The sequence below is a fragment of a genome, unplaced genomic scaffold (genome assembly GCF_019419815.1).
Source record: "Pyrus x bretschneideri cultivar Hongxiangsu unplaced genomic scaffold, Pyrus_bretschneideri_v1 Contig11, whole genome shotgun sequence".
Taxonomy (NCBI): domain Eukaryota; kingdom Viridiplantae; phylum Streptophyta; class Magnoliopsida; order Rosales; family Rosaceae; genus Pyrus; species Pyrus x bretschneideri.
The window spans coordinates 1006078-1022567 of NW_025999402.1; the positions used below are offsets into that span (position 1 = coordinate 1006078).

General features: G+C 36.1%; 1 protein-coding gene and 1 pseudogene across 1 annotated transcript; both read left to right on the top strand.

Annotated features, from left to right (window-relative positions):
- The first annotated feature begins 204 nt into the window (after window positions 1-204).
- LOC125472341 (cyclic nucleotide-gated ion channel 1-like) lies at window positions 205-5691 on the top strand. Its single transcript, XM_048573646.1, has 7 exons — window positions 205-480; window positions 2662-3127; window positions 3264-3494; window positions 3590-3873; window positions 4434-4545; window positions 4665-4937; window positions 5216-5691. The coding sequence occupies exons 1-7, from the start codon at window positions 449-451 to the stop codon at window positions 5615-5617; spliced, it is 1800 nt and encodes a 599-aa protein (XP_048429603.1). The 5' UTR covers window positions 205-448; the 3' UTR covers window positions 5618-5691.
- A 6354-nt stretch (window positions 5692-12045) lies between these two features.
- Window positions 12046-15620, top strand: LOC125472345 (annotated as a pseudogene).
- The last annotated feature ends 870 nt before the right edge of the window (window positions 15621-16490 follow it).

A 16490-nucleotide genomic window follows, 5' to 3' on the forward strand; every position in this document is an offset into this window, starting at 1 on the left:
TTTTCTTCACTTATAAGTGAGAGGTCTTATATTCGATTCTCGTCAAAAATAAATTTGAATCAAATTATTGTTAGTCTATTATAAGTTATAAATGACGGACCCCATTTGCCTTTTATCCGTTGTCCGAAACGGTTGGTAAGTGGCCTATTTATTGCTCTGGTTGGTGAGCACAATTATATATGAGAAAATGTACGTACTTGGGAAAAGTCCAAGACCCCGTGGACCATTATAAATCTAACGACTTGCCTAAAAAGCCATTTATGCTTGATCTTAAATTCCAGTTGGGTTTGCTGCATGATATCTTCATTTTCAGATTTCCAAAGCCCTAGCTAGCTAGCTTCTTAATTTGTCCATTAAACCCCCAGCCTCCTAATTCTCCATCTTGTAGTGGTTGTAGTTAACATATGTACTTTGTCGTAATTTCAAGAAGCTCCTCATTCGGGTTTTGATGGCTCAGGAAATGGATATCTCTTTTGACATGTAAGTCGGCCAAACAAGGTTTCATATTTCTTTTAAGGGTTAATATCAGTTTAATTAGGGGTGGAAAAAATTCCCGTAAATCCCAAACCGAACCGAAAAAATCCCGATCCCAAACCAAAAATTTCCCAAACCGAAATTCCCGAAATTTTCGGGATGCTATCCCGAATCGATCCCGAAATTTTGGTATGGGATTTGGGATTAACTTCTCAATATTTCGGGAATCCCATACCAAACCGAAATTATATATTATTAATTTATATATATATATATATATTATATATTATTCTTTTATAATTGATGCTAGCAGTTTCTAATTCATGCTCTGCAACCTGGAATGCCTTACACCTTGCATATTTTTCATGTTTTGTTTGATATTCATTTGGATTTTATTATTGCTGCTGTCATGGCTAATGATTTCAGAAGGTTTGATTCTTTTGTCTTTTAACAGATTGTCAAAAGGGTTTAATTAATTTGAATTTTGACTTTGATAAAAACAATCAAGCATGCCAATATTTGATTAAATGGTAGTGTGAATGAAATGACATTCCTAGTTCATGAATGTGTTCTTAAATTATATATTTGAAGAATAATTCATAACTTCATATTTTAATTTGGGATTCCCGATTTGTCCCGAAATCCCGAAAATATTTCGGGATTCCCGAAATTTGGGATTCCCGAAATTTTGGTTTATGATTGGTCTTCAAATTCCCGTCCCAAAAAATTTCGGTTTGGGATTCGGGATACTACTTTCGGTTCGGTATCCCATACCGAACCACCCCTAAGTTTAATATCTTAAAGTTTTTGGGTTTTCAATATTTGGTACATGAAATTTTTTCATTCGAGAATGGTACCTGAAGTCATAATTTTATAACAGTCTTATACATCCGTTAATATTGTTATTAAGTCAACTGTTAACTGATGACGTCGCACCCACGTGTACAATGATTGGGGACCGCATATCAATATAAACCCACGTGGATATTAAAATATCAAAAAAATTAAAAATTACAAAATAAAAAGAAAAAATTAATAAAAGTTAAAAAGGAATTAAAAATTAAAAACTAAAAAAATTAAAAATCAAAACAAATTTTCTTTCTTTCCTCCTTTGATCTCCACCATCAGGAGCTCAACAAGGATTTTGGACAGGGACGAACATTGCGATCGCTAGGTTGCAAGGGCCTTATTCGGTGCGGCGCTGTTGGCGGGGAATGGCTGGGTCGGGAGGGGAAGAGTTGGATGGGAAAAATGGGGAATTGGGAGGGGGAGAATTGGAACTGGAAAATGGGTACTTTGAGGGAGTTGGGTTCGAAGGAGGGGAAGGCGGAGATGGAGATGTGGCTGAGTTGTCGGCGACGAAGAAGGTTCCTGCGGCAGAAATGGCTGATCTGGGCGAAGAAGAAGATGACGACGTGGGTTGATCCGAATTGGGAAATTGGGTTTTGGTCTGAAGTGTTGAAAACAGGGGTGAAGTGGGTAATGAGGGAGGAGATGTCGAGCAACTTAAGCCACTGACGCATCTGCTCGATTCCGTCGCGGATGGCGTTGCAGACGTCTAGGGCTTTGACGCTGCGTTCGAAGTATTCGGAGATGTAGCGGTCAACGGTGGATTTGGAGATGTGGGTTTTAGTGGAGGAGAGGATGAGAGTTTTGAACTCCTGGTGTATGCGGAGGAAGGAGTCGAGGAGGTCTCGAAAGCCATGGGAAGGAGAGGAGGTCGTGGGAGGAGGAGGAGAGGTGGAGGAAGCAATCGGCCATGGGTTTAGAAAGAAGAAAATTTGTTTTAATTTTTAATTTTTTTTAAGTTTTTTAATTTTTATTATTTTTCACGTGGCTATATTGATAAGTAGCGCTCAGTCATTGTCCACGTAGACGTCACATCACTAGTTAACAGTTGAATTAACAGCAATCTTAACGAATATATGAAACTGTCCCAAAATTATAATTTTGGAGTACAATTCTAGGATTAAAAAAACTTCATATACTAAATGTTGAAAATCAATAAATTTTATAATAATAAACTAAAATTAACCCTTCTTTTGATATCTTTAACATTTTTTTTTCCTTTTCAAATTAAAACAAAGAATTTTTGCATCAGATCAATATGCATGGTTGTTCGAAATAGGAATAAACAAATCAAACAAATGAATTTCATGCGTTAATTCTAGTGTATTAATTGTTCAGCTTGTTGCTACGTGATGAAATTTTAAGGCTTGCAAAGAGACCAAAGGACTCAACAATATCAATAATTTTTGCAACGTTTAAGCATGGAAGGAGGAAGTCTGATAAGAGAGATGGAGGAGATGGATCAGAGTGGTCAATACTTGTAATAATGTTACAGATATTGTTTCTGATCATCATGATGGTTTCTATTGGCCCTCTGCTTGTGGACCCTTTGTTCTTGTTTGTTCCTATCATCAATGAAAATATCAAGTGTCTCGCGTTGGACGAAAAATTGAAAAAGACAGCTATTGTTTTGCGATCATTTACAGATCTCCCTTACGTATGTAAAACCATCTATCAAGTGCTGCATGTGTTGCACGCATTGATATGTAAGGACAGGAACAGTTGCTGGTGGAGAGAAGCAGGTCGGCTTTTTCGCCCAGAATTCCTACTTCAAAGCATTTTACCTGTTCTTCCTATTCCACAAGTAAGCCAATTACTTTTCTGGAGTTAATTATTTTTCGTAATCTCTTAAGTCATATATTAGGAATTAGGATAATTTGATTTTGCTGATTCTGTCACACAACATCCAAAATTTAATTACTAGTTACATTTGTGTACAGATCGTAATTTTAATTTTCCTTCCGAAAATGACGGGCTCAAGATCGTTGAATGGAATGAAGTTTTTGAACTCACTTATTCTATTGCAATATGTTGCACGAGCTTATCCAATGTTCAAATTCTGTAAGAATTATAACAAGTCAACACGTGAACTTAGCAACAACATTGCTATGAGAAGGAAAATATGGATTCCAGGTCTATTAAATTTCATTATGTACATCCTTGCTAGCTATGTAAGTTATCGTCTTATCTTTGTTTGTTTTAACTGCTCCATATATAAGTTGCTTTAAATATTGTTGAGTTACAAATGTAATTCTTGGTTTGTTAGGTACTCGGAGCATTTTGGTACTTTTTTTCTATTCAACGAGAGATAGATTGTTGGATTTCTACTTGTCGAAGTGAAAATGGATGTGACTTAAGTACTTTACAATGTGATAATTCTGGGTTCAGAAATATCACACTTCTACATGATTTATGTCCAACAAATCCACCAAATCCAGTGGTATTCGATTTTGGCATATTCCTTAACACTCTCCAGTCTGGCATAGTGGGAACAACAGATTTTTCTCAAAAATTCTTAATGTGTTTCTCATGGGGCTTACGAAATCTAAGGTTTGTCCTACATAAGTGTTTTTATTCTAAGATATTGCGTCATGCATATGGTTTTTTTTTTCCTACAACACACCGATGCATGGGATGCGCCACATTAAAATTGACTATCAAAATTCAGTTATACAAATCCAGTCGTCTAATAAGTTGTCCTTTTTCACATAGGGATTTGTTATTCTTCTCCAAACTTTCTAAATATATAGAAAGAAAAATACTTTTATGAGGGGTGCATAATTAAATTTTTAGAGTGTTAATAATAGTTCCGTTCAAATATTATTTTAATATATTGCTCCAATGATTTCTGCAGTTCTTTTGCTTCAAATCTCAACACTAGTATTGTTCTCCAAACTTTCTATATGTGTGTGTTTATAATATATATATATATATATATATATATATGTGTGTGTATATATATATATATAGAAAGAAAAATACTCTTACGAAGAGTTCATAATTAAATTTTTGAAGTACCAATAATAGTTCTCTTAAAATACTATTTTAATATATTATTTATTTATTTTTAGAAATACTATTTTAATATATTGCTCCAATGATTTTTGCAGTTCTTTTGCTTCAAATCTCAACACTAGTACCTATGCATGGGAAAACGTCTTCGTAATTTTTATTTCGATGAGTGGTCTAGTACTATTCATATATCTGCTTGGACATTTGCAGGTCGGTGATGAGTTATATACTGTATATCTGTTCTCTTTTGAGTAGTTTCTACATATATATGCATGTAAACTTACAGGATTTAATAAACTCAAGTCCAAAACCTCCCCGTTGTGGAGTAGACATTTATGCAGGCAACTACCAGAACATATAGGATACGGCTGAGGAAGGAAGTCATATCTCAACAAATACGTTTCATGTTATCTGAATATGGCATCCCTGATAAACTTCCGAACGCTAAGTCCCCTGAATCTGCAGCTAAGGCGATTTGGGAATTAGTAAGAGAAGCACTTGAAAAGGACGAAGATCTTCCGGTGAAGAATATCTTCTCTTTACTTCCTGGGGAACTTAAGGAAGATATTAAGAGACATCTCTTCTTGGATACACTAAAGAAAGTAAGTTCCTAATGTCCTCTCTCAATTTCTCCATATGCATAGCTCTATTTAGTTTTCTATAAACTTGTGGTAGTAGATGGCTTTTCAAATAATCTAGTTAACGAATTCAAGCTATTATATAGATAGGAGCATGAACTCCTCTTTGAGTTCTTCGGGCGTTCTTTCTTGACTGTACTTTTGAACAGTTGATTATCTTCCGTCTTAGTAAAATGATGTTGCTTATTGGATCTTATCGATGTAGTCTTAAGTTTCTAATTACATGTATGAATTAATCCCAGTTGCCAGGGCTTGAAAACAAGGACAAAGAAGTATTGAATGCAATCATGGAGGATCTTGAGCCAGTTAACTATGCTGATGGTACCTATATTATTCGAGAGGGGGAGCCACTAGATAGGATGCTCTTCATCACGCAGGGCATTGCACTTGCTTACAAGACTACTACTACTGGTGGCGAAAGTGGCTCGTCAAGCACTGCATATCTTGAGAAAGGTGATGTTTATGGAAAAGAACTTATAGGTTGGGCGGCGACATCTACCCCATTTTCCGGCTTACCCATCTCAGGCCAAACTGTCAAGTCCCACGAAAAAGTTGAAGTCTTTGCAATCAGGGCTGCCAGATTAAAAAGTATTGTCTCTAAGTTCTCGACGCATTTCAACACACAGGATATTACTATGGTGTAAATAACTAGTAACTAGATTTTTAATTTAAATTTTTTATATATTCAGCTATTTTTCAAATTTAAAGAATTTAAACGCCATCTACTTTCCTCAACATTAGCAAAACACAAGAATACCTGTCAGGTTCAATTGTACCACAATTGTAATAGAGAAAGCTCTTTAGGTGAGTTTCAATGGCTGTTACAGTCGTAATGAAGAGTCACTTTAGCAGCAATCCAAAGACTCCCCTCAACAGTTCCATTGAGAAATTGACTAATACTGTCGACTCTCGACCAATACAAAACTAAGTTGCAATTCTTCTGAGGGCAGGTCTAGAGGAACTTCCTAACCAAAGATTGGTCCTATAATAATTCATCACTATGTTTTTTTTTTGCTAAATAGGATCCAAATTCAATCACTCCAAGTAATACCAATCATGGAATCGAACGAGAAAGAGTCCGTTTCCTTTCCTACTTGCATTGAACAGATTCAAACAGGAATCCAAAAATATAGCTACATACAATGCAAATGCCAAAGTCAGAAACATCTGATCAGATGAGAAACATAGAGCAATTACTTAACAAGCTCATAAGTGCCAGCTAACAACACATCAACACGAAAATTTATCCACAATATCGATCAAATTCCCTAATTATATTCCATTAAAACCAGCTTTCTAATCTAAATTTCTACACATAAAGAAAAAGAAAGCGCTGTGGTCCTGTAATTTGTTGCTATGCAGCGTGGGCTAGCTGATTCGAAATATTCACCGGTAACAACCAAATTCAAACTTGGAATTCAATTTTTCCGGATTTTATCGGAATCCAAACGGAGGATAAGAAAAGGCGAGTTAGGGCAGAGGATAAACTCACGAGCTGTCTGACGCGGAGAGCCTGGAGAAATTTCCGAGCTAAGATCGCAGCCATGGCCGGTGGTGGCTGAGTCGATGGGTCTTCGTCGACGCCAGTGGATTCGATTTGGGGACGTGAGCAGGCCAGTGCCAATCCTGCATTTTCTCCCTTTCTGTCGATATGGGGCCTGTGCAAGCCAACAGGATCCTCTCTTCTGGTGAGGATCCTTTAGCTGAGATAAAATTTGTGAATTTAATTGTTTTTGTTGGGGTTTGATTGGTTTTTTTGTTGATGGGTACTGAATTTTTATGGGTTTTGATCGATTTTGGCTCCGTTGCCTATTGGATTCATCGTTGGTGCACTTGGCCAACAACCCATCATTTGAACTAACATCAACCCAGTCAGGAGTCTTGGGCTGCCATCTTCTCCTGTACCCGTTTTCGTCGACATCGAAGAAGTTCCTAAATCGTCGTCGTAGTGGTCCGGATCTGGTTGGTTCGACGCGGCGGCGCTTTGGTCGGTGGCGTCCTCGAGGAAGCTGAGATCCTCGTCGTCGTTGCAGATCGAAAGTGAGTCACCGTTGGGGGTGGGAATCGGTCGCTGGGGATATTTAAGCCTTCATTAAGTTTTTTGCTATTATTTTTACGAAACTAACTAAAATTCTCAAGAGTTTTAGTTTTAATTAAAATGATCAAAAATGTTATAAATAAATCGTACTAGGAATGACTTTTTCCACTTTTCTTCTATTTCTCCATGTTCCATATTATATGAAAGTGTTTGATCATACTCCTTGACTTTTTCCACTTTTCTTCTATTTCTCCATGTTCCATATTATATGAAAGTGTTTGATCATGCTCCTTTATTCTAGCTCCACTCCCCCAAATTTAGGTTGTGGCTCATTACTTAGAGCCTTAATTTTTGGACCAACATAGTGCCTTCGGCACCTACATCTTTTAGTGAACCTGTTCAAGATGAAATCTTTCTAGGATTATACAAGGATCATATTTCCTTGTGTACGCTTCCAGGATCATATAATATCTCTAAATCATAAATTTCATAAAATGATGGTGTTCCATATTCCTTGGAAGTGTTTGATCATGCTCCTTTATCCATACGTCAGGATATGAGACCTATCAAAACGGAACACCTACATACCGCATTTTTCTAAAATGTTCGAAATTCTTCCTATCAAGTTAGAATAGAATTTTTTTTTTTTAAATTGTTTTACGTGTATAATGTTTTTCCCTTTTTTCTTCCCCAGTGCATCCTCTGTGCTTGGGATAGTGAATTCATAAAGAAATAAGAGGGAAAGTTTTGAGCCATTTTCTGTTTCCTACATTTCCTTCAAAACCCAGCTTATGATTTTTGGCAGATAATTTACTTCAAAACCCAAGATTCATTTACTTGTTATCAGAAATTGATTTGCATTCTTCTCTCATTTCCTAATTTTATGACATTAGGTACAACATATCTTGATACCAGAAGCAGCAGATCCACGTGGCTATTGGAAAAAGTGTAAACTGAACATTCACAATTGCAATCCCAACCAGCTTGAAATAATACATGGTGATTAAATTTGAGAAGGCCAAATTATATATTGCCTGACTGTCCAGGAAAACCACATACACCTAATGCTGGCCCGACTTTATGTAGCTAAGCATGTTTGTGGCCCACTCTTCATGCGCTACTGTCCCAATGATCTGATAATTCTTAATTCAAGTGGTTGATCGTAACCATCCATAGATTTTTGTGGATTATAAACCAGCATATTTGCACACTGCATGCTGTGATGAGCAGGAAGTTTGTTTCTTCTCATCGCGTTGCAGTTAAAATATCCTATGAAAAATGTTACCCTAAGAATCCTAGAGTTTGTGGGCCATAAACCAGGATTTTTTACCGTTGCAAGTTGCAAAAGTGGGCATTACTAGTGTCAACTTCACAGAAGTACATTGTCAAACTAGGGGACTATAAGTATTGGTTCATCTTGCATGTATTTTGTAGCTTCAGGCTTCTTGTCAATCGAAAAATAGGGTCCACAGATAGGTCATTGCTATTCGTTCTATTATGAAGTGTAATTGTAAACAGATATTGTGGCAGATTAACGTATCAACTTATTTCGTATAGGTTTCTGTGATTCTATGCTGAAAGTACTGATTGAATTCCAAAAACATACGGAATGAGGAATGCTTATAAATTCATGTCATATTCATTGCTAGATATGGATAACCGAGACATGGCAATCACCCACTTCTCTACGAATAAACAATAAGGTGTGGAAATTTTAATCTTCTCATTCCTTTATTGGAAAACAAATGGTTTTCTGTCATTTTCAAACTACTTTTCTGACTGATTTGAAGTTTCATGGACAACTGCGGAGTCTGGGTGATTGGTACTTCAGTTGGAATGTGGTAAAGCAAACTGACTGCCCATTTCCATGCCATCCCACCTGGGATTTGGATCCTCTCCTAAGCCCAAGGAGAGGATTCTCCTGATCAAGTAGTGTGGGCCGTTCGATTTTTATCATATAAAGCTCAAGGAGAGGATTCTCCTGATCAGAAGGATTCTCTCCTTGGACTCCGGAGAGGATCCAAATCGTCCCACCTGCTATCATATAAAGCTTACTGCTCTATGACCTTTTTTTATTGAACTCAAGAAAACTTCAAACTTTCTAGTGGACTATTCCCAACTTTAGATCTTTATTCCTGGCGGAAATCTTCCCTTATTGTTTATGCTCCTCTCCCTGTGGACATTGAGTAGGAGGTGTCTATCAAACCCGAAAAGAAAATAGAGACAAGGTGTGAAGAAAATAGAATAGCAGTTTATACTTGCCATCATGTTACAAGTTTTTTACATAGAGGAGGAGAGAAACACTTTTTAGTATAATGTTCTTTGCGCTTTCAGTGTAGTAATTGTTCTTTTGATGTAAACATGTATGCCGTGGATATCTTGTGTACTTTGCTTTCCAGAAAAAAGATTTAGCAACGAAAATACGGAGACTGGAGACAAGATGAAAGTTTAATGATCTTCCTCCCCTTGTTGCTTGTTTGCTCACTTTCCTCGAGGTTTTTGAAATATATGTATGTGCACTGAGTGCCTGAATACCACGAGTTTGGCATTACGGCATCAAAATCTGCTAATCTTTTTTGTTTGAAAACAAATGGTTTTCTGTCATTTTTCATACTGAACTTGTTATCTGACTGGTTCGAACTTTGGAAGACAATTGCAGAGTCTGTGGGCGACTGGTACTTTGGTTGAAATGCAGTAAAGCAAATTGACTGTCCATTCCCATGCAATCCCACCTGCTATCATATGAATTTCACTGCTTTCTCACGAGGTTGATTGAACTCAAGAACGCTTCCAACTTTCTGGTGGGTCCATCTGTAGAAATTGACAATAAAGGTTTGTAGCAGAAAAAGGGAAAACGAAAAGAAAAAACGGTTTATGCATTGATATTACATTTTCACATGTTTACATAGAGAAGAAACACATCCTCTAATTTCCATATCAACCAGATGAAATGTTTTCCTTCAATGTTGTAGTGATACTTCTTAAACAGCTTTATGATGTTACTATGTTTGTACCTTGCTTTCTGGATTCTCATGCTTGCGTTAGTAGTAACTATTTTTTTCGTTGCAATTTGATGATTATATCCTTTGATTATTTTTCCCCAAAGTTTATATTTCTGTTTCTCTCCGGGTGGGGAACCAAAGGTTTTAACCTTCAATTGCCCGTGAGGAAGATGCCTGGCTTTACAGAGTATCTCTTCATTTAGTTGGTTGCCAACTACAAAGGAAACAGATGAATCGTTCAAATTTTATCGGATGTCTTGAGACTTTGAAGAACTTCATATGCAATTTGCGGTTTGGATCCCTTTACATCTTGAGGTCATTTTATCCTGTATTGCTTCTGAATTTTATTTTTAACGCCTTGCTTTGCCTCCCACTGTTAAGTCTGTAAAAAATATGTTAAATTTGCTAACGTCTTGTGTGAGAAATTCTGGGTCCGGCAACAGACCACGTGTCCGTGCGGATCCATACACATATGACACATCCTACTCCATCTCCTGATTTGTCATGCTAACCTTGGCCAACTCTTTGGTTCCAACCCCTCTAACATGTCTCTAATTCTGGGTGCCGAATAGAAGACCTCCTCATGGCCACATTTTAGCAAAAAAGTGAACCTCAACGCACCACATCATCAAATTTAATAAATCTATTATACAATTTGAAGGTGAAGGGTAAAGTGAGACACAAGAATGTTAAGAGATAAATGGTCTTAAAATGAATTTTAAGGAGCAAATTGGTGCTTAGAACATCAATAGGCAAGCATAGTGGTACAAATTTTTGTCTCTCAAAGTGAACCTCACATGTGCTACATCATCAAATTTAACAGATTTGAGTAGAATTTGATAGTGGAGGTAAAAAAGTAACACAAACAGTTTATTTCATAGGCAAATTAGGTCAAAATGACTATTAAGGAGCAAAGAGGGATTTCAAGCATCCATTGGAAAACATTGTAGTAGTTACCTTATGAAAGAGTTCTGAAGAATCTGGGAATCCACTTCTTTCATTTGATCTGATTTCCGACACACAAAATGGTGCAATATGTCTTGTCCAAAATGTCTTTCCCATGTACAAAATTGTGTTACAATGCATCAACATCTTCCTCACCTCAAATGTTGTCAAGACATCGTAGCTAATAAAACCCCTCACTTTCATCAATTATGTATGATTATAAGGGGTTTCCTTGTTACGATACCTCTTACACTATTTCAGGTTCGCAGAGTGCCGATGGTCATCATTTTCTCACATGGGAAAGATATTTTGAAAAAGATCCACACTAGAAGAGAGTAGACAATACAATACAAATGCTAACATAAATTTGTATCATTTATTTGTACCATTATTTGTACTATCTATCTAATAAAAATATGATCCACGTGTGTTAATGGACCTTACCTCTATTAAGTGTAGCACTACTATTTTTTTTTTTTCCTCCTTGGCTATCCTTCCTTTCTTTTCTTTTTTCTGTCTCCCTCCAGCTTTTACCGTTCCTTGTAGAGTACTATACCTTTCTCTTTTCTTTTTCTTTTTCTTTTTCCTTTTCCCTTTTTCCATTTTTTTTTAAGTATAATGATCAAGTTCCTTTCTCCCACCAGTTTTTCCCGTTCCTTCTAGAACATCCCACCTCTCCCTTTTCTTTTTCTTTCATTTATTTCTTGACAAAAAACAATCAAATAATTAAATATTGTTGACAAGAACTTCTGTTCTTTCCTTGGTAAAGTGAATAAGTGGAAAAGAAAAGAATAGAAATAAAGAGAAAACAATGTGCACGCGACTACTAAAATCAGTAAAAAAAATATTTTTGGAAAAATTAAACCATGAGGGGAAAATAAATAAGAAAAAAAAAATCCTTAGTTCATAGTTTCATCATTTATCTTTCTACAAAAAACAATGACGATGTCATGTAGTTGAGTCAAATAATTAAAACGCAAATATGGATTATCACACTTCTAGTTCACTCTTCTAGGATCCGACCCCTTAACTTGTCCATTCAACTCCTAGCCTACTTATTCTCCATCATGAAGTGGTTGTAGTTAGCATATGTACTTTGTTGTAACTTCAAGAAGCTCCTCATTCGAGTCCTTGATAGCTCAGAGGATCTTCTACGCATCGTAACTTGGTAAACTTAAGTTATGAGGAAATCCGATGAGCCAGTTCCACAAATGGAGAGCTCCGATGACAGTTCAATCGACCTTGCAAGGTTTCATATTTCTTTTAATATCTAACATATTTTAGTTTTCTTTTAAAATTAAAACAAAGGATTTTTGCATCAGATCATTATGGTTGTTCGAAATAGGAATAAACAAATCGAATAAATGAATTTCATGTTTAATTCTTGTGTATTAATTTTTCAGCTTGTCAGGTGAAAATTTTTTAGAGCTTGCAAAAGGGCAGTATGGCAAGAGAGATGGAGGAAATAGATCAACGTGGTCAATACAATGCGATAGAAATTCAATACAACGTGCTATACAATCTATATTGTTTGGGATAGGATGTTTGTTCGTCATCATGATTTATTTTGGCCCGATGCTTGTGGACCCTTTGTTCTTGTACGTTCCCATCATCAATGAAAATATCAAGTGTCTCGCGTTGGACGAAAAATGAAAAAAAAATAGCTATTGTTTTGAGAGCATTTACAGATCTTGTTTATCTACTTCAAATCATCTATTTTGTGTTGCCTACGTGGTGCAAATTGAGCTTTATGGAAGATCTCCTAACTGCTGATGAGTTTTTCGTACTACGCAAATCCCTAATACAAAACATTTTAGCTGTTCTTCCTATTCCACAAGTAAGTCAGTTACTTTTCTGAGGTAAATTATTTTTCGTAATCTCTTAAGTCATATATTAGGAATTAGGATAATTTGATTTTGCTGATTCTGTCACACAACACTTTTAAGTTTAGCTATTGGTTTGCATTTGTGTACAGATCGTAATTCTAATTTTCCTTCCAACAACGAGGAACTCAAGATCTTTGAATAGAATGAAGTTTTTGAACTCACTTATTCTATTGCAATATGTTCCACGAGCTTATCCAATGTACAGAGTATGTATGGACTTTAACAAGGAAACACGTGAACGTAGCAAGGAACTTGCTAGGAGAAAGCAAATATGGATTCCAGGTTTATTAAATTTCATCATGTACATCCTTGCTAGCCATGTAAGTTATTGTCTTATCTTAGTTTATTTTAACTACTCCCTAAGTTGCTTGTAAATATCGTTGAGTTACAAATGTCGTTCTTGGTTTGTTAGGTACTTGGAGCATTTTGGTACTTTTTTTCTGCTCAGCGAGAGATAGATTGTTGGATCTCTGCTTGTCGAAGTGAAAATGGATGCAGCTTAAATACTTTACAATGTGATAATACTCCTTTCAGAAACGTCACACTTCTAAATGATTTATGTCCAACAAATCCACCAAATCCAATGGCATACGATTTTGGCATATTCATTGACACTCTCCAGTCTGGCATAGTGGGAACAACAGATTTTCCTCACAAACTCTTGATGTGTTTCTCATGGGGATTACGAAATCTGAGGTTTGTCCGACCTAAGTATTTTTATTCTTAGATATTGCGTCATGCACATGAATTTTTTTACCATACCGGTACATGGAATGTGCCCGTGTTTGACTATCAAGATTCAGTCTCGCAAGCCGTCCAATGAGTTGCCCCTTTTCAAATATTGTTTTAATATATTGCTCCAATGAATTCTGCAGTTCTTTTGCTTCAAACCTCAACTCTAGTACCTATGCATGGGAAAGCGTATTTGTAATTTTTATTTCGATCAGTGGCCTGCTACTATTCATGTATCTGCTTGGACATGTGCAAGTCGGTGATGAATTATATATTGTGTATCTGGTTTTCTTTTGAGTAGTTTCTACATATATGCATGTAAATTTCAGGATTTAATAAACTCAATGTCAAGCCTCCGTGTTGTGGAGTAGATATTTATGCAGGCAATTAGCAAAACATCCAAGATATCTTAGCGGAAATCAGTCATATTTCCACAAATAGAGTTCATGGTATCTGAATATAGACTCCGTAGCGAAATACAAGATGAGATTTGGGAATTAGTAAGAGAAGCACTTGAAGTGGACGAAGATAATCCTGCGGCGAATATCTTCTCGTTACTTCCTTTGGAACTTAAGAAACATATGAAGTGGTATCTCTTCTTGGCTACACTACGGAAAGTGATGTCCTATCTCTCTCAATATCTCCATGTACATAACTCTATATAAACTTGTGGCGGTAGATGGTTTTTCGGAGTATTTATTAAATATAGTAAAAAATTAACCATTAATTTAAAAAATGTCATTTTTTATAAAATCTTTCAAATATATCCAAAATTACACCTAAATAGGCACAAATACCCTTAAATTTAATAATAAAATAAATTAAAGGTTTTTTAGCCAAAATGATTCGTGATATTGACATATCTCCTTAATCTGGTCCTTAACAATTAATGACAATCAATAATAGTGTTTTTGAAATTGTCTATTGTGAATCATTTTTGTCTTTCTTTGAATTTGTCCATCGTGATCATTTTAGTTTTTTTCATGAAAAATCTGTTAATTGCTCTGTTAGATGTGGCGTCACGTGGGTCTCAGAAATACAATCATATAACGATATGTGGATTAACTTTATTTTTATATTTAAAACTAAAAATGATAGTAGTAAGAAAAAATCGTTGAATGCATGATTGAAATTATGCTGCTCCTACTTACGGTAACCGCAGTGGCGCTCAATGTCGGTGATGAGGGGGTCGAAGGGGATAGGGTTGTGGTGGTGGAGTGTCGAAGCGAAGGTAAAGTTAGACCGGAGCTTGAGGCGACAGTAACTAAAAAGCTTTTAATTTATTTAATTGTTAAATTTAAGAGTATTTGTATCTATTTAAGTGAAATTTTGGATATATTTAAAAGTTTTTATAAAAGGTGACATTTTTGAAATTAGGAGTTAATTTTTTGCTATATTTGATAAATACTCGGTTTTTTCGAGTAGTCTAGTTAACGAATTCAAGCTATTATATAGATAGGAGCATGAACTCCCCTTTGAGTTCTTATCGATGTATTCTTAAGTTTCTAATTACATGTATGAATTAACCCCAGTTGCCAGGGCTTGAAACCAAAGACAGAAAAGTGTTGAACGCAATCATGGAGCATCTTGAGCCAGTTGACTATGATGATGGTAGCCGTATTATTCGAGAGGGGGACCCACTGGATAGGATGCTCTTCATCACGCAGGGCATTGCACTTGTTTACAAGACTACTACTACTGGTGGCGAAAGTGGCTCGTCAAGCACTGCATATCTTGAGAAAGGTGATGTTTATGGAAAAGAACTTATAGGTTGGGCGGCGACATCTACCCGACTTTCCGGCTTACCCATCTCAGGCCAAACTGTCAAGTCCCAAGAAAAAGTTGAAGTCTTTGCAATCAGGGCTGCCAGATTAAAAAGTATTGTCTCCGACTTCCCGACGCATTTCAACACAGAGGATATTACTATGGTGGAAATAACTAGTAACTAAATTTTTAATTCAAAATAATTATATATTCAGCTATTTTTCAAATTTAAAGAATTTAAACGTCATCTACTTTCCTCAACATTAGCAAAACACAAGAATACCTGTCAGGTTCAATTGCACCACAATTGTAATAGAGAAAGCTCTTTATGTGAGTTTCAATGGTTGTTACAGTCGTAATGAAGGTTTAAGCAGCAATCCAAAGACTCCTCTCAGCAGTTCCATTGAGAAATTGACTAATACTATAGACTCTCGACCAATACAAAACTAAGTTGCAATTCTTCTGAGTGCAGGTCTAGAGGAACTTCCTAACCAAAGATTGGTCCTATAATATTTCATCACTATTTTTTTTTTTTTTTTTTTTTTTTTTTTTTTTTTTTTTTTTGTGCTAAATAGGATCCAAATTCAATCACTCCAAGTAATACCAATCATGGAACCGAACGAGAAGGAGTCTGTTTCCTTTCCTACTTGCATTGAACAGATTCAAACAGGAATCCAACAATATATGTACATACAATACATATGCCAAAGTCAGAAACATCTGATCAGACGAGAAACATAAAGCAATTACAAAACAAGCTCATAAGTGCCAACCAACAACACATCAACACGAAAAGTTATCCACAATATCGACCAAAATCCCTAATTATAATCCATTAAAACGAACATTCTAATCTAAATTTCTACACATAAAGAAAAAGAAAGCGCTGTGGTCCTGTAATTTGTTGATATGCAGCGTGGGCTAGCTGATTCGGTATATTCACCATTAGCAACCAAATTCAAACATGGTATTCAATTTTTCCGGATTTTCTCGGAATCCAAACGGAGGATAAGAAAAGGGGAGTTAAGGCAGAGGAAAAAAATCACGAGCTGTCTGACACGGAGAGCCTGGAGAAATTTCCGGGCTAAGATCGCAGCCATGGCCACAAGTTGAAAGCCACGGAAATCGGAGGTAGCTTGAAATGCAAGCC

Excerpts from the sequence above, each read along its gene's own strand:
- LOC125472341 (XM_048573646.1), top strand. The coding sequence starts at position 449 with ATGGCTCAGGAAATGGATATCTCTTTTGACAT. Across the intron at positions 3,128-3,263 it reads CTGTTCTTCCTATTCCACAA|ATCGTAATTTTAATTTTCCT; the intron begins GTAAGCCAATTA and ends ATTTGTGTACAG. Across the intron at positions 3,495-3,589 it reads TGTACATCCTTGCTAGCTAT|GTACTCGGAGCATTTTGGTA; the intron begins GTAAGTTATCGT and ends TTGGTTTGTTAG.